The following is a 26,224-nucleotide window of genomic DNA, read 5'->3' on the forward strand; positions in this document are numbered from 1 at the left end:
AGCCGCGAGACATGCAGCCGCGGGAACTCAAACCTCTGGAGCACCATGAAGACACTTGGTTAGCACTGGAGTATGCTCAGATAGCTCCTTATCTGAGCACGTTCGCTCATCACTACTGAGGGATCTTCGCTCATTTCTCATATGCATTGACCTTCACTAATAATTTTGAATGATCCAAAAAATAAATTGGGTGGTCTGGTTATACAGATCCTATGGATGGGTCATCAATATGGTAACGGTGTGGGTCTGGCACCTTGCATCTGCACACATCAGCTGTTTTGCAGACTCGCATTTGCATCAGGGCTTAACGGCCAGAGTGCCATTTGCTGGATTTAGAGAAACCTTTTATTGTTGAGCTACATAAATGTCTTATTGCAAACCGCAGAAAGTGTGTAAATTGTGCTAATCTAACTTACAATGGGGGTTGAATAATTTTGATTGCATCTGTACCTACAGACATATAATTGCACACGCTGGCGTACCTCTGTACTATTGGCATCTTGCTGTATTTTTATTATTCTCAGACGGCGCTCAGCACAATAGTACATGACTTCTCACCAGCTCTATTATGGCTTCTCCGCAGTGCTGTTCATCAGCAGGCAATGGTTGAGCACCTCCCATGGCGGCCACCACTCCGTACAGAACCTCGGAGATAAGCCACAAAGACTGAAGGCACACGGGGTGTTTGAATACCCCTTACCCCACCAATATGCTATGATTTGCTTGGCATACATTGTGACTAGTTAAGTAACCTGAAGCGATACTTTGTTCTGCCCATTTTGCCACCTGTGCACAGGATAGGTGATAAATGTATGATCACTTCGTCCGACATTGAAACTGCCACTTATCCTGATGTATGGAGCAGTAGTGATCCTGCGTGACCACAGTTCTTGTAGTCGGTGAAATAGCTACTGCTCTACTCATCTAACGGAACTTTCTGGCCCCCATTGTGGTGATCTCCCCCTTCACAGCGATACCTTGTGACTGTCGCATGGCCTCTGTAAGGAACCGTACCATGGCTACACAGAAATAATTCATATGGGAGGCTGCATTCCTCCATTTGTGTTTTGCAGCAATACTGGCGTTAGTTACTACTGTAAAATTTAGTGGTGGAAGGACCATGGTTCAGGGATGATTTTCAGTTTGGGCTAAGCCTCTATTTTCCAATTCTTCCAGTTTTGTGGGAAGCTTAGGGAATGTTCTTTCCTGTCATAACCTGACCACCCTTGTGAATAAAGTGAGGTCTAGTGATGAGTGCAAGTGCTTGTTACAGGTTCTTGCCTAGGGTGCTCTGGTATGCACAAGGTATCGTGGGTGCTCGAGTGACCTGTTAAGAGTCCCTGCACCGTGCATGCTTCACTGCTGTTAGACAGCCACAAAACATGCTGGAGTTGCCTGACAAACACAAGCAAGCCCCACATGTTTTGTGGCTGTCTAACAGCAGCGAAACATGCGTGAGCGGGGACACGAACATGTCTATTGAGCCCCTGCGATACTCTGTGCAAACTCGCGTAACCACTTGCACTCCTCACTAGTGAGAGCCACAAACGCGTGAATTGGGGAAGCTTAACCCCTTCATGACTCAGCCTATTTTGACCTTAAAGACCTTGTCGTTTTTTGCAATTCTGACCAGTGTCCCTTTATGAGGTAATAACTCAGGAACGCTTCAATGGATCCTAGCGGTTCTGAGATTGTTTTTTCGTGACATATTGGGCTTCATGTTAGTGGTAAATTTAGGTCAATAAATTCTGTTTATTTGTGATAAAAACGGAAATTTGGCAAATATTTTGAAAATTTCGCAATTTTCACATTTTGAATTTTTATTCTGTTAAACCAGAGAGTTATGTGACACAAAATAGTTAATAAATAACATTTCCCACACGTCTACTTTACATCAGCACAATTTTGGAAACAAAATTTTTTTTTGCTAGGAAGTTATAAGGGTTAAAATTTGACCAGTGATTTCTCATTTTTACAACAAAATTTACAAAACCATTTTTTTTAGGGACCACCTCACATTTGAAGTCAGTTTGAGGGGTCTATATGGCTGAAAATACCCAAAAGTGACACCATTCTAAAAACTGCACCCCTCAAGGTGCACAAAACCACATTCAAGAAGTTTATTAACCCTTCAGGTGCTTCACAGCAGCAGAAGCAACATGGAAGGAAAAAATGAACATTTTAACTTTTTAGTCACAAAAATGATTTTTCAGCAACAATTTTTTTATTTTCCCAATGGTAAAAGGAGAAACTGAACCACGAAAGTTGTTGTCCAATTTGTCCTGAGTACGCTGATAACTCATATGTGGGGGTAAACCACTGTTTGGGCGCATGGCAGGGCTTGGAAGGGAAGGAGCGCCATTTGACTTTTTGAATGAAAAATTGGCTGCACTCTTTAGCGGACACCATGTCACGTTTGGAGAGCCCCCGTGTGCCTAAAAATTGGAGCTCCCCCACAAGTGACCCCATTTTGGAAACTAGACGCCCCAAGGAACTTATCTACATGCATAGTGAGCCCTTTAAACCCCCAGGTGCTTCACAAATTGAAAAAGTACTTTTTTTTCCACAAAAAAATTCTTTTAGCCTCAATTTTTTCATTTTCACATGGACAACAGGATAAAATGGATCCTAAAATTTGCTGGGCAATTTCTCCTGAGTACACTGATACCTCACATGTGGAGGTAAACGACTGTTTGGGCACATGGTAAGGCTCGGAAGGGAAGGAGCGCCATTTGACTTTTTGAATGAAAAATTATCTCCATCGTTAGCGGACACCATGTCGCGTTTGGAGAGCCCCTGTGTGCCTATGCATTGGAGCTCCCCCACAAGTGACCCCATTTTAGAAACTAGACCCCCCAAGGAACTTATCTAGATGCATACTGAGCACTTTAAACCCCCAGGTGCTTCACAGAAGTTTATAATGCAGAGCCATGAAAATAAAAAATAATTTTTCTTTTCTCAAAAATGATTTTTTTAGCCTGGAATTTCCTATTTTGCCAATGGTAATAGGAGAAATTGGACGACAAATGTTGTTGTCCACTTTGTCCTGAGTACGCAGATACCCCATATGTGGGAGTAAACCATTGTTTGGGCGCACGGCAGGGCTCAGAAGGGAAGGCACGCCATTTGGCTTTTTAAATGGAAAATTAGCTCCAATCATTAGCAGACACCATGTCGCGTTTGGAGAGCCCCTGTGTGCCTAAACATTGGAGATCCCCCACAAATTACCCCATTTTGGAAACTAGACCCCCAAATGAACTAATCTAGATGTGTGGTGAGCACTTTGAACCCTCAAGTGCTTCACAGAAGTTTATAGCGCAGAGCCATGAAAATTGTAAAAAAAAAAATTCTTTTCTCAAAAATGATTTTTTTAGCCCGCAATTTTTTATTTTCCCAAGGGTAACAGGAGAAATTTGACCCCAAAAGTTGTTGTCCAGTTTCTCCTGAGTACGCTGATACCCCATATGTGGGGGTAAACCACTGTTTAGGCACATGCTGGGGCTCAGAAGGGAAGTAGTGACGTTTTGAAATGCAGACTTTGATGGAATGCTCTGCGGGCGTCACGTTGCGTTTGCAGAGCCCCTGATGTGGCTAAACAGTAGAAACCCCCCACAAGTGACCCCATTTTGGAAACTAGACCCCGAAAGGAACTTATCTAGATGTGAGGTGAGCACTTTGAACCCCCAAGTGCTTCACAGAAGTTCATAACACAGAGCAGTGAAAATAATAAATACGTTTTCTTTCCTCAAAAATAATTATTTAGCCCAGAATTTTTTATTTTCCCAAGGGTTACAGGAGAAATTGGACCACAAAAGTTGTTGTCCAGTTTCTCCTGAGTAAGCTGATACCCCATGTGTGGAGGTAAACCACTGTTTGGGCACACGTCGGGGCTCAGAAGGGAAGTAGTGACTTTTGAAATGCAGACTTTGATGGAATGGTCTGCGGACGTCACGTTGCGTTTGCAGAGCCCCTGGTGTGCCTAAACAGTAGAAACCCCCCACAAGTGACCCCATTTTAGAAACTAGACCCCCCAAGGAACTTATCTAGATATGTGGTGAGCACTTTGAACCCCCAAGTGCTTCACAGACGTTTACAACGCAGAGCCATGAAAATAAAAAATAATTTTTCTTTCCTCAAAAATGATGTTTTAGCAAGCATTTTTTTATTTTCACATGGGTAACAGGAGAAATTGGACCCCAATAATTGTTGCGCAGTTTGTCCTGAGTATGCTGGTACCCCATATGTGGGGGTAAACCACTGTTTGGGCACACGTCGGGGCTCGGAAGTGAGGGAGCACCATTTGACTTTATGAATACAAGATTGGCTGGAATCAATGGTGGCGCCATGTTGCGTTTGGAGACCCCAACACACCCCTAACCCTAATTCCAACTGTAGCCATAACCCTAATCACACCCATAGCCCCAACACACCCCTAACCACAACCCTAATTCCAACCCTAACCCTAAGGCTATGTGCCCACGTTGCGGATTCGTGTGAGATTTTTCAGCATCATTTTTGAAAAATCCGCGGGTAAAGGGCACTGCGTTTTACCTGCGGATTTACCGTGGATTTCCAGTGTTTTTTGTGCGGATTTCACCTGTGGATTCCTATTGAGGAACAGGCGTAAAACGCTGCGGAATCCGCACAAAGAATTGACATGCTGCGGAAAATACAACGCAGCGTTTCCGCGTGGTATTTTCCACACCATGGGCACAGCGGATTTGGTTTTCCATAGGTTTACATGGTACTGTAAACCTGATGGAACACTGCTGCGAATCCGCAGCGGCCAATCCGCTGCGGATCCGCAGCCAAATCCGCACCGTGTGCACATAGCCTAATTCTAAAGGTATGTGCACACGCTGCGGAAAACGCTGCGGATCCGCAGCAGTTTCCCATGAGTTTACAGTTCAATGTAAACCTATGGGAAACAAAAATCGCTGTACACATGCTGCGGAAAAACTGCACGGAAACGCAGCGGTTTACATCCCGCAGCATGTCACTTCTTTCTGTGGATTCCGCAGCAGTTTTACAGCTGCTCCAATAGAAAATCGCAGTTGTAAAACCGCAGTGAAATGCGCAGACAAACCGCGGTAAATCCGCGATAAATCCACAGCGGTTTAGCACTGCGGATTTATCAAATCCGCAGCGGAATAATCCGCAGAGGAACAGAATACGTGTGCACATACCGAAACCCTAACCCTACCCCTAACCCAAGTTCTTACCCCAACCTTAGTGGAAAAAAAAAATATTTTTTTTTTTTTTATTGTCCCTACCTATGGGGGTGACAAAGGGGGGGGGGGGGGGGGGGCATTTACTATTTTTTTTTTTATTTTGATCACTGAGATAGATTATATCTCAATGATCAAAACTCACTTTGGAACGAATCTGCTGGCCGGCAGATTCGGCGGGCGCACTGCATATGCGCCCGCCATTTTGGAAGATGGCTGCGCCCAGGAAAGAAGACAGACGGATCCCGGGAGGCTAGGTAAGTATAAGGGGGGGGGAGATCAGGGCACGGGGGGGCGTCGGAGCACGGGGGGGGGGGGTGTGGATCGGAGCACGGGGTGGGGGATCGCTGTGCAGGGGGGTGGATCGGAGCACGGGGGGATCGCTGTGCGGGGGGGTGATCGAAGTGCGGGGGGTTTGATTGGAGCACGGGGGGTGTGATTGGAGCACGGGGGGAGCGGAGCACAGGACGGAGGGGAGCGGACCCCAGATTGGAGGGCTGGGGGGGCGATGGGTGGGGTGGGGGCACATTAGTGCTTCCAGCCATGGCCGATGATATTGCAGCATCGGCCATGGCTGGATTGTAATATTTCACCAGTTTTTTAGGTGAAATATTACAAATCGCTCTGATTGGCAGTTTCACTTTCAACAGCCAATCAGAGCGATCGTAGCCACGGGGGGGGGGGGGGGAGGGGGTGAAGCCACCCCCCCTGGGCTAACTACCACTCCCCCTGTCCCTGCAGGCCTGGTGAAATGGGAGTTAACCCTTTCACCCGATCTGCAGGGACGCGATCTTTCTGTGACACAGCATATGCGTCACAGGTCGGATTGGCACCGACTTTCATGACGCATACGCTGTGTCACAGGTCGGGAAGGGGTTAAAGAGGACTGTTCACCGTTAAATGGGTTACATCATAAGAAGCTGAGGATCCGAATAACTTCTTTTTTTTTTTCTTTCTTCTTGCAATGGCAGAGGTATTGGCTTTTAAATTTTAGTGTGCATAGTATGCTAATTTTGTCACAAACCGAGGGGGTTGTTACCAGAGATTATGCTCTAGGAGCATTTGCGATTTCCCCTGTATGATGTTGTCCAATCATAAGAAAGCAGCATTACACAAGAAAATGGGTGGGAGCGGTGAGGAATGACACAACAAACGCCCCCAGAGAAGGTCTACATCTATCCTAGGTATTGGGGCATTATACCCTGATACCTGGGTTCCAGAGAACTGTAGGTAATGAAATGGCAGCACAGCTCTCCTTTCCTGGGAGTTGTCAGGTCAGTAAATGTTGGAAGTCAGGCGATTCCTGTGAGCTCAGGTTAGGCTACTTTCACACTAGCGTCGGCCCGTCGCAGTGCGTCGGGCCGACGTACCGATGCATCCTGTGCCAACGCAGCACAACGGGGGCAGTGGATGCATTATTACAACGCATCCGCTGCCCCATTGTGAGTTGCGGGGAGGAGTTCTGGCCGCGCATGCACGGTCGGAAATGGCGGACACAACACACCAAAAAACGTTACAAGCAACGTTTTTTGGTGCCGACGGTCCGCCACAACACGACGCAACCGTCGCACGACTGTTGCGACGTGTGGCAATGCGTCGCTAATACAAGCCTATGGAGAAAACGCATCCTGCAAACAACTTTGCAGGATGCGTTTTTTCTGCAAAACGACGCATTGCAATGTGCGTCGTACGACGCTAGTGTGTAAGTAGCCTTAGGGTACCGTCACACAGTGCCATTTTGATCGCTACGACGGTACGATTCGTGACGTTCCAGCGATATCCATACGATATCGCTGTGTCTGACACGCAGCAGCGATCAGGGATCCTGCTGAGAATCGTACGTCGCAGCAGATCGTTTGGAACATTCTTTCGTCGCTGGATCTCCCGCTGTCATCGCTAGATCGGTGTGTGTGACAGGGTAAACATCGGGTTACTAAGCGCGGTCCTGCGCTTAGTAACCCGATGTTTACCCGGGGACCTCGGCATCGTTGGTCGCTGGAGAGCTGTCTGTGTGACAGCTCTCCAGCGACCACACTACGACTTACCAACGATCACGGCCAGGTCGTATCGCTGGTCGTGATCGTTGGTAAATCGTATAGTGTGACGGTACCCTTAGACTCCTCACTCACCAGACAGATGAGGTTACCTCCATGTCAGTCTCCTTTAGACTGTCCTTCATTGCCTGTTGACTGGCTCCTGCCCTTTAAGTTGCCCAAAGCCTTAATTAGCAATGTATTTTCATTGTTTCTGCATATCTGTCACTATGGTAACAGACAACAAATCTTGTGTAGTCTGGCCCTGCCCTCTGCTTCTAGCTCAACTACTGAACACGTGTATATATGGCAGAACGGGGGACGAACTGAAGGACTAGGTGACAAGTACTGAGCTGCCATAATGCACATGTCTGGAATAGTATTGGAATGGGAACAATGTTGAGGCTCTGCTGTGCTAAACCTGCTCTTCTATTCTACTGCCAGTCCTACCCTGACTCCTCACGGTGCCACCATTTTCTGTGATGGAAAAAGCCTGTGTGTAGTTTTAATGTGTGCTGCACACTTACATTTTATAATTGGGCTACATCTCCTGATCTTTCCCCATATAGGCACCCTCCATAGAAGGGCTTAGCTTCCAGTCCCTGTATAGATGCTCAATGTTGGGGAAGGTCTCCATTCCCCTGGACTATGTTAAACGTGTTGTGGCTGGAGCACTGGCACTGCCCGGTGTAGTTTTCCCTGACCAGGTGACTACATTTGAGATGATGCCGTGTTCACCAGACTTCTTCTTCGTTCCCGTATGACTGTCACCATCTGTCAGGTTCTATGTGAGGACTGGATGCACAGGGTAAAGCGGCGTTTACTTCCTTACCAGGGGCGGGGCTGACTGTTTCCTGTTTTTGTGCTATTGTCCGATGGAGGCACCTCTGCTTCATACGCTTCCAGAGCTGCACAAGGGGGAAGACAATGGCTCACTGACCTCAGATCAAGGTTGCACCCAAGATCATTTCCTGTTTTGCCTCCTGGTGAGGATGGCCCAGAGCGTGCGCACACAAACCTGTAGGAGTATGGGGAGCTTGGCAGCTGGAACGGCATGTCTGTCTGTACATCACATGGACATCACAAACGTGTAGCTACGACGGCTCTTAGTAGGGCTTTACTATAGTGACCATCTAATAGTGTCCTCTAGATTGACATCTACGGAGGTCCCTGCACCCCTAGACTCAGGGTATGGGCACTACATCAGAAATGAATATTAGTAATGTGCAGTGTGAATGGAAGGCTAGACGATCTTTGGTGGAGTGAATTGTCAGTGATGTCAGGAAATGGAGCAGAGGAAAGTTCACAAACTGTCTCTCTGATCTGATTCCTTTTTTATTCTTCTATATTAATGACCATGTTCACATATGTGCAAATAAGGCAAATACACATCATCTCCAACAAATCTGTGTGTGACGAGCAAACAAACTACCAATGTGCTTTACTGATATCTTGTGTATATTTATAATGTGTGTAATAAACCTATGTAATGTATAAATAATCTGTATTCCCTTGTTTCTTTCTAGATCTGTTCTTGCGGTTTGTGGCTGAGGGGTGTAATAGTTCCAGGCTTTCAAGATGAGTGAACTGGAACAGTTACGACAAGAAGCCGAGCAGCTGCGGAATCAGATCCGAGTAAGACTTGATTTTGGGATATTGCACATGCGCCTGCCCCTGTTCTACCAACCACGGCAAGAAATTAGCTGGGCTTTGGATTGTATAGAGAAGTAGATTCTCCATCAGATCCATTTGTCACTGACGTTATCAGTTTAAGGCCTCTTTCACACACCAGTGTCTCCGGTACGTGTAGTGACAGTTTTCTCACATACCGGAGACACTGACACACGTAGACCCATTAGAATCTATGTGTTTCTGCACATGTGCGTGTTTTCACACGGACCGTGTGCAAAACACGTAGACATGTCCGTTTTTTACCGGCAGCATAGACCACAATACGGACAGCACACGTGCACACGGAGAACAGTGTGCACTCTCCTCCGTGTGCACGTACTGCCCGCAGGAGAGACAGCGCTACAATTAAGCGCTGTCCCCCCTGCGTGTGGTGCTGAAGCCGGCATTCATTCCTTCTCCCCAGCAGCATTCGCTGGAGAGAAGGAATGAAAAATCAAGGTGTTTTTTGGGGTTCCCCCCCCCCCCTTTAAAAATAAAGTTTGTGAGTCACCACCCGCCTCCCATCCCCTGTGCGCCCCCCCCTGCTTGCCGGGAAATACTCACCCAGCTCCTGCGATGTATGCTCTCGGCGCCGGCAGTTGGTCCTGTGTGAGCGGTCACATGGTACCGCTCATTACAGTGATGAATATGCGCATATTAATCACTGTAATGAGCGATAATATGTGACCGCTCACACAGGACCTACTGCCGGCGCTAGAGCATACATCGCAGGAGCTGGGTGAGTATTTCCCGGCAAGCGGGGAGGCGCATAGGGGATTGGAGGCGGGTGGTGACTCACAAACTTTATTTTTAAGGGGGGAAAAAAAAAACCTTTTATTTTTTTTCATTCCTTCTCTCCAGCGAACGCTGCTGGGGAGAAGGAATGAATTGCGGCTTCAGCACCACACGCAGGGGACAGCGCTTAACTGTAGCGCTGTCTCCTGCACGGTCCGTGTGGTACTCAGTCGGCACACGGCTGCCGCACGTGTGCCACACTGATGTGCTACGTGAGCACACGGACACGGATAATTATCTGGACGTGGGAAAGAGGCCTAAGGCTGTGTTAACACTTGGGTCAAGGTCTCCATCGTGAGCAGATATTAGAACACCGGGCCTGATCAATAGCACTCCAGACATCTGTGCCAACCAGTGAGTTCCATTGCCTCGTAATAGGATTCACTTAGTTTCACCATGGTGCCCGCTGACTCAGATGTGAGAATACACGTGTTTTATTTGAAAAAAAAAACTTTCAAAGCGGTTTATCCACCTTTTTGGGGACTATTTATTTATTTTTTTTCTTTTTAAATGCATGTTCGAAAACCATATTTGCAAATGGGTTTCATTAAAGGCTTTGCACCATTTGGCTTTTACAGGCTGTCCCTCTCACATTCAACTGTGATGTGGTCTGTGACCATAAATCCGCTGACTGACAGATTCTCCGTTAACTCATTCTGCAGCCAGCGATAACGCAGCATTGAGGTTATAGAAGGCAAATAATGCTACATTCTTAAACACCGTTGCAAAAATTCTTTTACCCCAAAATACATGAATTTAAGTAAAAAAAATTAAATGAATAAAAACACATTGTCCCAGAAAGATGGATAGCTCCTTTAAAGGCAAGTAAATTACATTTTTTTTCACCCTCTATTTTCCAGGTTTCTGCTTTATAGGCAAAGTGTGAATTCTCGATGGCCCAAGCTTAGGACAGGCTGTCAGTTAGGTGGTGGACCTGGGGTTGGACCAACCCATCAATCAGGCAATCCCTTTGACATGTAATTAGACGTGATCTTGTGGTGACTTAGCGTAGACTGGACTTGAATAAATGGCAGCTCCCTGTATCGCCATAAATCCTCCTTTAGATGCCCTTTAGTGACCTGTAGGCAGACTCCGGTCCCTGCACAGTTGTGGTAATCTGCGAGTCGCTGGCTGTGCAGAATGTAGTATGGCTGTGACTATGCAGAATGTGACGTTCTACTCATGCCGTGGGTATGTCTTCTGGATTATTACGTCTTTGACACATTGCAATGAATTCTCTTTGTTGTAGGATGCCCGGAAAGCATGCAGCGATACAACCCTCGTCCAGGTACGTTGGGCTGTCCTCTGTGAGTATACCCACCACTTCTCCACGATTCCTCTCTAACTGTTTCTTTTAATCTCCCCGTCACAATAGATCACAACCAGTTTGGACTCCGTAGGCCGAATCCAAATGCGAACTCGACGCACATTGCGAGGTCACTTAGCTAAAATTTATGCCATGCACTGGGGCTCTGACTCGAGGTATGTGTTTTTCTAGATCAGCTGGGGTACATCTTCCATATTCAGATACAGAGCTTGGCAGAAGTCTTCTTCTCTCTTCACTTTTACACTTGGGCCCCATCATTGCCCAAGGATGAGATGTCAGAGAACCATTTCTCCTTTTCTCATTAATTGTATTGTGATAACCAAAAATCCTTGTTTGTCAGCCGCATGTTCAGTTTTATGAACAGAAGGTCAAAAATGTTAGAGCTGGTTGGGCCATGTAAACGGTAGCAGACAATCGGTGGGTGTAGATGCCATTTATCTGGCCGGGTAGTTGGATCTGCTAAATCCTTTGCCTTATGATTTATCAGTGAGACCCAGGAAGGATCCTACAAGAACTGCACTCCTTTAGATCTTCAGTCTAGTATAAAACTGTTCCATTGTTCGTCTGATCTCTCATGCTTGTGTTCTGTTTTTCCCTAGGCTATTAGTAAGTGCGTCCCAAGATGGGAAATTGATTATCTGGGACAGTTATACAACAAACAAGGTACATTTATTTGTGTCTAATTGTTACTAAAAAAAAAAAGTGACAAGCCAAATTATCATTTATTTTATTTATTTTTTTTCATCACTTGCCCTCTGTTAGGGCTGGTGTTTTTCTTACTGGGAGACTTTTAAATACTGCCATCACGCTTGACAGTGGCACTTAAAAAGTTGAACTGATGCAATTAGGTTAATTTGGGTTATGTTCTTGTCTAATGCTGGGCTAGTAACACAGCCGACGCTTGTACTGCATGGAGCAGGCTCAGCTCCAGAGCCTGCTTCTATGGCTGGAGTCACACCGTCTGGCATTGGATGTGATATGCTAATGACCCTCGGCTACTGCTCTGCTGCATTGGGAGCAGAGTGTCCTGCTACTGTACTCCAATTCTGTTTTGTGTGTTTTTTTTTGTTTTTTGTTTTCTTAATTCATGACAGGTCCTCTTAAATTACTTTAAATTCCCAGTGTTTTCCTAGTCTTGTTCTGAATCACGAGACTGCAGCTCAGACCACCCAGAAGTCAGCCTCCTTAAGTAAATCTGAGACTCCTTTCCATAGACATGCCATTCTGTGAGCCAGGTGGTATAAATATTGTCACGTGGCTGCCAATAGGACCAGACTGACGCTGGAAGCAGGAGAAGTTGCCCATTCTAGGTGTAGTAATGCATGGACACTTCTTCTTCTTCTCACCTATCTTGTATGTATGGGTACCTCTGCAGGTCACTAAGATGTGTAGTCTCTGCTAGGAGTCCCTTATTCCTAGTACAAGAATAGATAATTACATCTCAAGTTCTGTCTTTTTGTTCTGTGGCTGGTTTGTCTGATAATTCTCTTGGTTCTTGTAGATGCACGCCATTCCTCTTCGGTCCTCCTGGGTGATGACTTGTGCTTATGCGCCATCTGGAAACTACGTAGCTTGTGGAGGATTAGACAATATCTGCTCCATTTACAACTTGAAAACCAGAGAAGGAAATGTGCGAGTGAGTCGAGAGCTGCCAGGACACACAGGTAATAAATGCCATGATGGCAGCATGCCCCGGTGCTTCTCCTACACAAGGTCCAGGATTCCGCTGTAACTGCACCTGTTGGATGTTTGGCCAAGTTCATGGGAACAGTACGCTGAGTCAGTCTCCGTCATATGAGCCTGACCTTGTCCTTTTTTTTTTTTTTTTTTTTCTTTTTTAAACATTCGTTTCCTTTATATATTTGTACTATGTGTTGGAATCTCACAGTGACACTGATCTCCTAGCTTCATATAGGAAGCGTTGTGCATGTTGACATGAGAGGTGATCTATCTCTGTCCAGCTGTCGATGGTGGACTTGGTTATTGGTTGTGTTCACCAGTCATAAAATAACAGTCCAGACACAAATGTAACTGGGCCTTAGATTTATGTTCTGAAAAACTGACAGATTTATGGCATACAAGGAGTCCCGCAGTCTGTAGTTGGGTGCAGATTCCACAGGCGAGACCCGAATCTTTGAGACAATTAGTCGCATATTCTGTGTGAAGTGCCACAACAGGCTAGCGTGGGGCTACAATTACCATGAATCGCCTGTTCCCCTACAATGGATGATGATTGCTGTGGGATCCCACCCATTACTATAGGGAACTTGTGTGCTATTGCTCCACTCATAAAGGGAACCTTGAGAACTTGGTGGGGCTTCCAGCATTTGGACCCCCAGTGGTCATTCACTTGCAAACTATTCTCTGCCTAGGTAATTCATGTTTATTTGACAAGCTCTTTTAAGCTGATGTATGTATAAGACACTGGATGTATGATTACTGCAAAACGTAGCTCAATTTACAGAAAAAAACACATTAAAAACCGCTGGTCAACTAATTGGACAAGAAGGTTCTCGTGGGCTTCTGCCCAGCAGCTTCCTTTGAGTGACAGATCTCTCCCTTTGTGTATGTGAGGGTGAGTCTTTCAGCAAGTGGGGAGAAGCCTTTCTGAATAGTCGCCAGCGCGGCTTGGTCCCCAGCAGCTTTTAAAGTACCGTATATCCTCGAGTATAAGCCGACCCCCCCCCCCCTAATTTTGCCACAAAAAACTGGGAAAACTTAATGACTCGAGTATAAGCCTAGGGTGGGAAATGCAGCAGCTACCGGTAAATGTCAAAAGTAAAAATAGATAGCAATAAAAGTAAAATGAATTGAGACATCAGTAGGCTTAGTGTTTTTGAATATCCATATTGAATCAGGAGCCCCATATAATACTCCATAAAGTTTATGGTGGCCCCATAAGATGCTCCATATTAAAATATGCCCCATATAATCCTGCATTAAGGTTAATAATGGCCCCATAAGATGTTCCATACAGACATTTGCCCCATATAGTGCTGCACAAACGTTATGGCCCCATATAGTGCTGCACAAACGTTGATTATGGCCCCATAAGATGCTCTATACAGACAATTGCCTCATATAGTGCTGCAAAAACGTTATGGCCCTATAGATGCTCCATACAGACACTTGCCCCATTTGCTGTTGCTGCGATAAAAAAAGAATAAAAAAAATAATCACATATTCACCTCTTTGTGTGCCGGGGCACTTTCAATATTCACGTGCTGATCGTTCCGGCGCCGCTCCATCTTCAGCTCCCATAAGATGCTCCATATTTAATATGCCCCATATAATCCTGCATAAAGGTTAATAATGGCCCCATAAGATGCTCCATAGACACATTTGCCCAATATAATGCTGCATAAATGTTGATTATGGCCCCATAAGATGCTCCATGAAGATATTTGCGCCATATAGTGCTGCACAAACGTTATGGCCCCACAAGATGCTCCATACAGACACTTGCCCCATATAGTGCTGCACAAACGATATGGCCCCATACAGACACTTGCCCCATATAGTGCTGCACAAACGATATGGCCCCATACAGACACTTGCCCCATATAGTACTGCACAAAAGTTATGGCCCCATAAGATGCTCTATACAGACACTTGCCCCATATAATCCTGCACAAATGTTGATTATGCCCCATATGATGCTCCATACAGACACTTGCCCCATTTGCTGTTGCTGCGATAAAAAAAAAAATCACATACTCGCCTCTCCGTGGCTCAGGCCTCAGACACTTTCAATATTCACCTGCTCCATCTTCAGCACTGACGTTCAGGCAGAGGGCACGCACTAACCACGTCACTGCTCCCTCTGACCTGAGCGTCACTGCTGAAGACGGAGCGGCGCCCGGAACGAGGAGCAGGTGAATATTGCGCAGTGCTGCGCTCCCCTCCCCGTTATACTTGCCTGCTCCTGGCGCTGTGCACGTCCCTGGCTTCCCCGGCAGCTTCTTCCTGTACTGAGCGGTCACCGTAACCGCTCATTATAGTAATGAATATGAGGCTCCACCCCTATGGGAGGTGGAGCTGCATATTCATTACTGTAATGAGCGGTACCATGTGACCGCTCAGTACAGGAAGAAGCTGCCGGCGCTGGGGAAGCCACTGGACCTTCAGGGACCGCGCCAGGAGCAGGTGAGTATTAGACAGCTCCCCCTCCCCTGCCGACCCCTGGATATGGCTCGAGTATAAGCCGAGAGGGGGACTTTCAGCCCAAAAAAATGGGCTGAAAATCTCGGCTTATACTCGAGTATATACGGTATGTCTTTCTCTGAAATGCAGCAGCCGCTGGTGCCTGATATATGCTGCCTCTGGATCTGTCTGGTTCCTTTCGCCAAAAATAAAGATCCACCAGGGCTGAGACCTTCACTCTTATGCATGTCTGACTTTATGGTTCTGCCTGAGTGTGATTTAATGTTGTGTGTGGTTGTTTTTTTTTTTTTTTATGTAATAAGTTTGGTCTTACTGTTGTGGCTCTTCAAGGAAGATTGGTGAAGAGCTTCCTAATGTTAAAAGGAGCGATGTCTGTAATGGGCTGACTGCTTCTGGGGCCCCAAACACAGTAGGTCGCTGCCAGTTGAACCATAGTTTTGCTGACATCTCTCTTAACTCCAATCACAGGAGCCCTTCTGTGCCCTCTATAAAGGTCTCCTACCACACCACTGTTTTTGGTGAGATAAGCCACCAACAAAGGATCAACAGTCTGAAATCTGACATGGCAAAATGTAATTGATCAGGGAGCGTGGGGATCCCGCGCCTCCCCCCCCCCCCCAATGCATTAGTCAGCTGAGCCTTCTGATATTGGCACACTTGGCCGACTTTAGTCCAATGCGTATGGGGCTTTTTATAGTGATCATACACATTAGATGAAAGTTGGACAGGCCACCATTTATCCTGCAGTAGATATGCGCTAATGACTGACTGGTTTCTTCCCCTCTACCTATTGAGAACATGGCAGGGTGAGGAGGGCGACCTGTTGCCCCAATGAGCTGTCAGCTGGCTGCTATCTAAGTGGATAGATCCTTTTACAGAGCATGTACACTGTGTGCAGAATTATTAGGCAAGTTGTGTTTTAGAGAATTATTTTTATTATTGATCAACTACGTTCTCAATCAACCCAAAAGACTCACAATTATCAAAGCTTAATATTTTAGGAAGTTGGAGTGGGATTTTTTTTAGATTTTGCTATCTTAGGAGGATATCTGTTTGTGCAGGTAACTATTACTGTGCAGAATTATTAGGCAACTTAATAAAAACCAAATCTATTCCCATCTCACTTGTTTATTTTCACCAGGTAAACCAATATAACTGCACAAAAATTAGAAATAAACATTTATAACATGCAAAAACAAAACCCCCAAAAATTAGTGACCAATATAGCCACCTTTCTTTATGATGACACTCAACAATCTTCCATCCATAGATTCTGTCAGTAGCTTGATCTATTTACGATGAACATTGTGTGCAGCAGCCACCACAGCCTCCCAGACACTGTTCCGAGAGGTGGACGGTTTTCCCTCCTTGTAGATCTCACATTTTATGAGGGACCACAGGTTCTCTATGGCAGGGGTGTCAAACTGCATTCCTCAAGGGCTGCAAACAGGTCATGTTTTCAGGATTTCCTTGTACTGCACAGGTGATAATTTAATCACCTAAACACATAATGATTACAGCACCTTATGCAATGCTAAGGAAATCTTGAAAACACGCATGGTTTGTGGCCCTCGAGGAATGCAGTTTGACACCCCTGCTCTATGGGGTTCAGATCAGGTGAACAAGAGGGCTATTTCATTATTTTTTTTCTTCTTTGAGACCTTTACTGTCCAGCCACGCTATGGAGTAGTTGGAGGCATGTGATGGAGCATTGTCCTGCATGAAAATTTTTATTGAACGATACCAACTTCTTCCTGTACCACTGCTTGAAGAAGTCTTCCAGAAACTGGCAGTAGGTCTGGGAGTTAAGCTTCACTCCATCCTCAACCCAAAATGGTCCCACAAGTTCATCTTTGATGATACCAGCCCATACCAGTACCCCACCTCCACCTTGCTGGCATCTGAGTCGGAGTGGAGCTCTCTGCCCTTTACTGATCCAGCCTCTGGCCCATCAAGAGTCACTCTCATTTCATCAGTCCATAAAACCTTTGAAAAGTCAGTCTTCAGATATTTCTTGGCCCAGTCTTGACGTTTTATCTTGGGTTTCTTGTTCAAAGGTGGTCGTTTTTCAGCCTTCCTTACCTTGGCCATGTCCCTGAGTATCGCACACCTTGTGCTTTTTGTTACTCCAGTAACGTTGCAGCTCTGAAATATGGCACAATTGGTGGCAAATGGCATCTTGGCAGCTTCACGCTTGATTTTCCTCAATGTATGGGCAGTTATTTTGCGCCTTTTTTGCCTAACACGCTTCTTGCGACCCTATTGGCTATTTGCCATGAAACGCTTGATTGTTCGATGATCACGCTTCAAAAGTTTGGCAATTTTCAAGACTGCTGCATTCCTCTGCAAGACATCTCACAATTTTGGACTTTTCAGAGCCCGTCAAATCTCTCTTCTGACCCATTTTGCCAAAGGAAAAGAAGTTGCCTAATAATTAAGCACACCTTATATAGGGTTTTGATGTCATTAGACAACACCCCTCCTCATTACAGAGATGCACATCACCTGATTTACTTAATTGGTGGTTGGCGCTCAAGCCTGAACAGCTTGGAGTAGGACAACATGTATAAAAAGTATCATGTGATCAAAATACAACTTGCCTAATAATTCTGCACACAGTGTAGACATGAGATTTATTGGTGATGACTGGCAAATCCAGCCGCCTTATTGCATGTGTATGAACAGCGCTGATATCTTGTTTTCAGGAGATCTGTCTCTGCCAGTGGTCTATCCATGAGTGCCAGCTGTGCTCCTGCAAACACTCCTTTAGGGGAATGATTTCCTTCTAGAAATCTCCAGTGTCAGTGACCACTTAGTGTGCTGCACGCAGGGCTGTCCTGGGCTGTTTCACTTGCTCATTATGGTAATGGAGGGTTATCCCTCCTTGCATGAGGCCTCAATAGTTGTACTTGTCACTTACACTTATTTTCTGTACTGTAGGATACCTGTCATGCTGCCGCTTTCTGGATGACAACCAAATCGTCACCAGCTCCGGGGACACAACTTGGTAATTATGAAAGTAATATTACAAAAGATTTGTATCCATTAGTGATCGATCAGAAGACCGACCCAGACCCTTATTGCACCTAGTCATGCTTCGGTTTCAGTTCGTTACATCTGCAGTGACCTCCGGTGATGTCCCAGGAGGTTTCATGGATTTTATTCCTATTTTAAGTGTCTGAATAGTATGAAAGGGGGGAGAGAAGGTAGTGGTCACTTCTCCAGGCTACTCAGCGCTGTTCTTATTGAATCCTTATTCTTTTACCAATCTGTTCCATCTACTACCAGTATGAGATTTTTATAATGCTGAAATGAATTAGGTATGCTGGTACGTGTAGTGCATGTTATATCACTGAACCTTTGGGCAACCAGCTTTGTTTAAGGTGGGGGTAGTGGGTGGGTACAAATTTCTCCCGCTGATCCGTATACTTCACTAATGTACCTAATGCATAGCTATAGGTGATCGCAGAGTGACTGACCGCAGGTATTACTGGGGCGTACATGATTATTGCCTTTACAATCAGCTGGAGGTGCCTGCCATCATGTGGAGTTTTCCCTACAGACTTCACATGTGTATGTAAATATGATGCGCTCGCGAGCCTCGGTCTCTAGATGCGCACGCGAGCCTCGGTCTCTAGATGCGCACGCGAGCCTCGGTCTCTAGATGCGCACGCGAGCCTCGGTCTCTAGATGCGCACGCGAGCCTCGGTCTCTAGATGCGCACGCGAGCCTCGGTCTCTAGATGCGCACGCGAGCCTCGGTCTCTAGATGCGCACGCGAGCCTCGGTCTCTAGATGCGCACGCGAGCCTCGGTCTCTAGATGCGCACGCGAGCCTCGGTCTCTAGATGCGCACGCGAGCCTCGGTCTCTAGATGCGCACGCGAGCCTCGGTCTCTAGATGCGCACGCGAGCCTCCTTTTACATATGAATTTCTTTTTTTCTTTTTTTCAGTGCTTTGTGGGATATAGAGACAGGACAGCAGACCACAACCTTTACAGGACACACTGGGGATGTGATGAGTTTGTCCCTGAGCCCCGACATGCGGACTTTCATCTCCGGTGCTTGCGATGCTTCCTCTAAGCTGTGGGATATCCGTGATGGCATGTGTAGGCAGTCTTTTACTGGCCACGTTTCAGATATCAATGCAGTCTGCGTAAGTATCACGAGCTGGCTGGTGTACCCCAAAATAAGGCTGGCCCTGACCTCATCTGACATTCCGTATATACCTTCACTAGTGCCAGACCTTCGCATTACAAGGGGAGAACTGAAATTGATAATTTGTGAGATTTTATGTTTATGTTCTTGTCTCCTCTGCTTGGAGACATTAGACCTTGTTCAGATGACGACTCGCAGCTTTTTCCCACAGTTGGGGCTCATCCAGACATCTGTTTTTTTGCATATTTTATGGATAGAATTCATGCCTAGTTTAGTCTATGGGGCCGTTCACATTTCCGATTTTCCTTGCAGACCAAATGGTCTGTGCAAAATTGCAGAGATCTATCCGATACTGATTGGATCTAAACAGTCCATGCAAGTCTATGGGTCAGTGAAAAAATCTGCAGCACTCAGATGTCATTGGAGTGCTTCATCACAGACTGCTAGATAGGAGAAACTTTCTTTTTTTCCCTCTCATCTGAGAAACAAGTTCAGACCAAACTGGGATGAGACCCAAATGACACTGTGGAAACGATGGTGAAATGTAGACCGTTTTTCTCAGATGTGAAAAAAATGCATGTCTGAATGAGCCCTTAGAGGGAAATGGCCTCATTGGGGAGAACATAGATGAAATCCGACTTCTATAATCGGGTAACTTTCTGCATTTCAGTTTTTCCCCAATGGCCATGCCTTCGCCACTGGATCGGATGATGCGACTTGCCGGCTATTTGACCTGCGTGCGGACCAGGAGCTGATGATGTATTCTCACGACAATATCATCTGCGGAATCACATCCGTAGCGTTCTCAAAAAGCGGGCGCCTGTTACTAGCCGGGTATGATGACTTCAACTGCAATGTGTGGGACACTTTGAAAGGTGAAAGAGCAGGTAAGTGTCTGCAGCCGCCCCGATGCATCGCTTGGTTCTGTACTCCTAGTGTGCATCAGAAATCTTGTCCCTCTCATCTGGTGATCAGATCATGCTGTCCTTCAGCAACGCAGTCCATTAATGTCTCCATCACAAAATTTCGGATGGAATCGTGTGGAGCGTATGTGAATGTACGCCACGGACAAATGCGCTTCACAGGCTGCAAGTCTTCATTGTGGGCTTGCTGCAGATTTCACTTCTCACAATGCCAGATAAAAATCTGCAGCAAAATTTTAAGATGTCAAAACAGATTTGTCTACGTGCATCTTTAAAGATGAAAGGGTTATTTCCATGTCTGCCATGCGCTCTCCTACAGTTTTCATGACTCCCATTCACTTCTATGGGTCTTAGGCAAACTGCCGTGGCCTAGAAGAGATTCTTCCAGTCATCTATGAAAGGCAGAGATAGGAATAACCCTTTAAATGGAGTCTGTCGTGTTGTGCAGTCTGATCTGTGCACCGCATTGTATAGAGCAGAAGCTGAGCACAACGTTATAGAGGATAGTCAGGAAAGACTCCCCATTGGGGTAGGCTCGCACCACCGTCTAACACAGGTGGGGAACCTTTTTTTTTTTTTTTTTCTTTTCAGTTGCTATTAATCCAGAACAGGACCGTTTACAGTTTCATTTGTAACAGAATTGCAATGTATCAGTCAAAATTGAATACTTTACTGTGGCATCCGATTATTTATTTTATTTTTTTAAACTTTAATGGATGAATCTTTCAATTTCCTGAGGATTTTTTTTTTTTCAGATTGTCAGTGAAAAAAAAATTGAATAACATTGGTCTGTGTGTGATCCATTTCTTTAAAGGGACACTGTCACCTGAATTTGGAGGGAACAATCTTCAGCCATAGAGGCGGGGTTTTGGGGTTTTTGATTCACCCTTTCCTTACCCGCTGGCTGCATGCTGGCTGCAATATTGGATTGAAGTTCATTCTCTGTCCTCCGTAGTACATGCCTGCACAAGGTAATCTTGCCTTGCGCAGGCGTGTACTATGGAGGACAGAGAATGAACTTCAATCCAATATTGCAGCCAGCATGCAGCCAGCGGGTAAGGAAAGGGTGAATCAAAAACCTCAAAACCCCGCCTCCATGGCTGAAGATTGTTCCCTCCAAATTCAGGTGACAGTGTCCCTTTAACAGTTGGCGTTCGGACCAAAAAATAAGGTCGTGTGCATGAGCCCTAACCTGTATAGCATGCAAACATCAGGGATTTCAGTGAATGAAAAGGAGTCCTGTGGGCGGTCCTATATCTATCTGTCTATATATCTAGATCTCAGGAATATCCGGAATACAAAGCAATTTCCCACAAGATTGTATATTAATCTGATCTGCTTATCGATCTAGCTGGTTTCCCTCTCCCTGCCCCTTCTCTATCTATTAAGCCAGAGCTGTCAATCAGAGAGAGGGGGGTTGGACATAGCGGTAAAACAAGCAGGTGGGAAGGTGTATAAATGATTGGCCCCGCCGTGAAGCACCGAGCAGTGGGACTTGGGTTGAACAGTCATTCTATACTGACAGTCCCTTTTTAAAGCATAATGTAGAGACCGAGATCCTTATTCCAGTGATGCTGAAGATGCCACTAGTTATTAGTTGTGTTAAGCGATTTTATTTTTATTTTTTTTAAATCTTGTTTATTACAAAAAGCTAGAAAGTTTGTACATTTTGCTGATCAACCTAATTTGTAATATGGGTTGAATAATTTTTTACTGCATCTGTAAGTACACCAGCCTCGTCGGGTCTAAGATCTGTTGAACAATGTAGTAGTTGTATTGTGCCATCTGGTGACCCAGTAATGCTATAGTTTGGGACCTGTGAACCGCCTGAGGCCGACGTGCCCCCTTGTGAAGCCCGGTGCGTTGCGTGTAAACGTCTTGTGTCTGTTCTGTCTCCGCAGGGGTCCTCGCTGGGCACGATAACCGCGTGAGCTGTTTAGGTGTCACCGACGATGGCATGGCTGTAGCTACAGGGTCTTGGGACAGTTTTCTCAGAATCTGGAATTAACACGGGCAAAGATGAATGATCTTGTAAATTCTCCACCGAGATCTGGAGAGGTCAATGCTGCAGCCTATAGCTGTGAAATAATAACATTTCTACCTTGTATTTGCAGGTGAAGTTTTTCTATTCACTGATTATTATTACACGAAAAAAGGCTTTCTTTAAAACTAGTAAAAATCAAGTGAAGTCATAAGGGTTCAAAGGGGGACGAGCATTGGTGACTATTTAAAGGGGCTAGCACACAGGATCATGGTGACCAAGAGTCTAGGAGCCAGTCTTTATTTTGTGGTTTGGTTAAGTTGTTTTAACCCTTTTGCTGCTAGAAAAGTCGTTTTATGTCTAGAAGACCTTTACAGCAGCCACACGGTTAAAAGATTTCTGCTTTGTGCTCAAAAGTCTGCGGAGTCTGTACTGATATTTCTTTTTCTTCTTTTTTTTTTTTTTTTTTTTTTATTATTTTTGTACATAATTGAATGTACACACTATAGCAGCCGATCATGTAATGTTTGTATGTAAAAAAAAAAACACAAAAACAGAAAAAAACAAATACGAAATAATGCCTTTTTTATTTAAAGAATATGAATTGTAGCTTTTTTTTTTGAACGCCACACTAGTTTAGTGATAAATATACTTGATTGTCGTTTTTTTTTTTGTTTAATTACTTTTTTTCTTTGTGAACTTGCTGTGGATGAAATGAAGTCATTGCTTTGTACTTGTTTTCATACAGTTGTAGTATATCTTCACGTTTTAGGCAGGCCAGTTTTTAACCTTGCTCACGACCCTCCTCACCCCCTATATATCTAGTGATGTACTGAGGCCATTGTGCAGGACAAGAAACATGCAGGAAAACCTGAATTCAATGCACTAATGTAAATTGCTAAACTTCTCCATCTGCCTGCACTGAATAGAAGAAAAAATTAAAAAAAAAAAATTGAGAAGGATCAGATAAATCCCAAAATGTAAAGTGTGAGTCTCCAGGGAGACATCGTATTCCTGTCCTGCAGATGGAGACCACCCACTGACCATCCTATACTGTAGCCCCTACTGTCATGGCAGAATGAAAGTTGTTGTGATCCATCGACCCTTTGTGTACAGGTAGCGTCACTCTTGTCTGTACGAGCGGCACAGAAATCACCCTCCCCACCCTAGTCTGCAGACCTCAAGCCTTGCAGTGAAATCCAACATGTTGGCCTCGTCAGACGAATGCAGCTTCAACGATCATGCGCTGCTCAATAAGTAGAATCCATGTTTGATAAAGGAAGACCTTTTTAACTTTACCCTCGACGTTCTCTCCAGTGCCAAATCTGTTTGCCCTTCAGTATTGGGACTTTGGGTACCAGTTGGTAGGGGCGGCCACGTTATTTGAGGATCCACCTTCCTCAGGCCAGGACGTATCCCACGGGCAGGTGACCAGTGTATGGTAGCCGTAGATTACCTGTGATGATGCACTGTGCCTTCTGTCACGTTCTTAATAGTCCGACACATCACCATGCACAAGTATTCTAATTCAATATGAAGGACCAAATTGTGACTTGGATCCAGTATTCTCTTGTATCGTTCACTTTTCCCGGCATCTTTTCTTTCTTTCTTTTTCTTTTTTTTTTTTTTCTCCAATCCGGTCTTGTCACTGAAGGAATGGGAAGTGTTTTGACAACAATGGTGTTCCACAACTTTTTGAGAGCAAACAGACTTCAGCACACAACGTCATGTGTACGGCCATGTCGGTGCACTTAACCACGCTGCAAAGTCCTGACCGCACGTCATTCTGGCATTTGTCAACCTGCAGCACCAAATTCCGACATTACATGGGTAGATCTGTTTACGAGGGGACGCAGCAGGGAGTTTGGGAAATCGGGTCTTGTACGTTGCTAGCTAATAGCCAGAGCACCATTTCTTTTCTTTTTTTTTTTTTTATATAAGGTGAATGTGAGACATTGGGCACGATGATACGACGCATTTCTTATTTCCCATTGAATACACGAACTGTGCCAGGTGTGTAGTATCTGTTGGGTATAGTGGCTTCTGTAGATCACCCGGGTACCCACATACCGCTCTCTCGTGAGATGTCGACACCAACAAATTGTTCTCTTTCATAAATTTAGGGGGGTGGGATTCACAATGTGCCAATGTTTAACCCTTTGTATTAACGCCAACTGTAATGTATTTTATTTGCCTGCCTTTTCTGTTTTACTCGTTGCCTTCTTACAACGGAAACGGTCCTTGGGCGAGCCTGCGTCTGTCGACGATCCACCTTGTCCTTACACCATTCGTGGCAGGGGCAGCTCATCTGTGGAAGGAAATGTAGCTTAGCCATTCATTGGGGGCCAAGGCCAGTCACTTCATTGTATTTTAGCTAATTGGGGGGGTTAGCCAACAGCATGACTGATCCAACGTTTTTGCGCAGATGATTGGTACATTTTAAGTAACTATTTTGGAGTAAAGAACAACATCAGCCTGTAGAAAATTGGTGTCCCTTACCCTCTCTGCTGTGCTGCAAGGTATTGGTCGCCCCATGTGCAATCGCCAAGCTAGACTCTGCCAGTTCCCTACAATGGACCTTGATGTATCTTACAGTCCCATCTGAAAACGACCGCCCGCTTCTTCCACATAGGACAGAGAAGACCATTTTCTTTCGCCTGAATGGATCTGCAGTCCATAAACTGCTCTCCTCATTACATTCCACCGCTCTAATAAAAGACCCTGAAGTACTGTATTCACACGTTCTGGTGGCTGCAGGCTGCTGTCCATGCTCCAGTGAGCTTTTCCCCAGTGGAAGACTGCGTATGTGCAAGTAGCAAAGCATGGGCTAATGGCGCACCTTGTATACATACTCTGGCATGCATGCTAGTGAAATCTCTTCCTAAGTTTTGGGGCCCCATCGGCCTTGTCTCTTCTATTATTTTCTATTTTTTTTTATTATCCAATTGCTGGTTGTATAAAATCCATGCAGAATGTTTAATGCCGTGTCGTATGGTAATATGTGCAAACAGTGTTACTGATTGGTATAACCTGATAAACACATTACATGTGCCTCACAGATTCTTCTACCACACAGTGTGCTAGGGTTCGGGTTCATCTGGACTTCAGTGGAGAGTAGTTCTAGATCTTTATGGCCTTTTATTGCTTTCTTTACATAGTGGTGCTTTATCCTGTGTGTTTCTCCATTCTGGGGATGGGAAGGGAGGAGGGGAAAAAAGGTTAAAAAAGAAAAAAGAAAAAAAAAAAAAGCATCTTTTACTTGTGAGTTCTTACACTTTCTATCCCTAGAGGTCCAAGGTTTAGTTGCTTTCGAGGAGACATTGTTTAGTTGCTGTAATATATATCTACACTTTACAGGACGACTCTCGCACATTCATTTTATAACATTTTTACTCATGTGTTGCTGACAAAAGGCTTTATAAATATGGATTCTGAATTCGTTCTGCACTGCCTTTTGGATCGTTTATGTATTAAGAACTGTCTTAAAGGTTTTAAGCCAATTAAAAACCAGGGACGTGCCATGCTTTTTCTTTTTTTTTTTTTTTCTTTTTTCTTCTCTCTCCCTTTATAACAGTTGCTGTTGTATAAAAGATTTCCCTGTGAAATAATCACTTGCTATAAACGTTTTGTTTATATTTTTCCACAATTGATTTTTTTTTCTTTGTATTTGTACAGTGGCTCAGTGAAACCGATATGTTGCCATGAATTGATATTGTAACCAATAAACAAGTGCTTTTAACCAGATCCGCATTGTCGGTGCTTCTTGTCTGAAGGTGTACATCAGATCATCCTCCACTAAGGGTGCATTGGAATATAACTGTATGTGGCTTCTGCCGGAGAGCTGTTATCAGTCAGGAAACTGCAAACTTCCTTTATTTTACAGTAGGGGGCGCACTAATTAGAAATGCTCCACTTTCTACAAAACAGTTTTCATTGTGTAAATATAT

At 45.0% G+C, this 26,224-nt stretch overlaps 1 protein-coding gene across 3 annotated transcripts in view; it reads left to right on the forward strand.

Moving 5' to 3' along the window:
* Nucleotides 1–26,021, forward strand: part of GNB4 (G protein subunit beta 4) — a 197,955-nt gene extending 171,934 nt beyond the window's left edge. For all 3 annotated transcript variants that reach the window (XM_069727269.1, XM_069727270.1, XM_069727268.1), the window contains exons 2-10: nucleotides 8,788–8,896; nucleotides 10,977–11,015; nucleotides 11,103–11,209; nucleotides 11,654–11,717; nucleotides 12,556–12,718; nucleotides 18,159–18,225; nucleotides 19,170–19,371; nucleotides 20,044–20,260; nucleotides 22,198–26,021. In XM_069727269.1, coding sequence (XP_069583370.1) covers nucleotides 8,840–8,896; nucleotides 10,977–11,015; nucleotides 11,103–11,209; nucleotides 11,654–11,717; nucleotides 12,556–12,718; nucleotides 18,159–18,225; nucleotides 19,170–19,371; nucleotides 20,044–20,260; nucleotides 22,198–22,304 — 1,023 coding nt within the window. In that variant the 5' untranslated portion in view covers nucleotides 8,788–8,839 and the 3' untranslated portion in view covers nucleotides 22,305–26,021. The remainder of the gene's footprint in view (nucleotides 1–8,787; nucleotides 8,897–10,976; nucleotides 11,016–11,102; nucleotides 11,210–11,653; nucleotides 11,718–12,555; nucleotides 12,719–18,158; nucleotides 18,226–19,169; nucleotides 19,372–20,043; nucleotides 20,261–22,197) is intronic.
* The last annotated feature ends 203 nt before the right edge of the window (nucleotides 26,022–26,224 follow it).

This window comes from Ranitomeya imitator, chromosome 5 (genome assembly GCF_032444005.1).
Source record: "Ranitomeya imitator isolate aRanImi1 chromosome 5, aRanImi1.pri, whole genome shotgun sequence".
Classification (NCBI taxonomy): domain Eukaryota; kingdom Metazoa; phylum Chordata; class Amphibia; order Anura; family Dendrobatidae; genus Ranitomeya; species Ranitomeya imitator.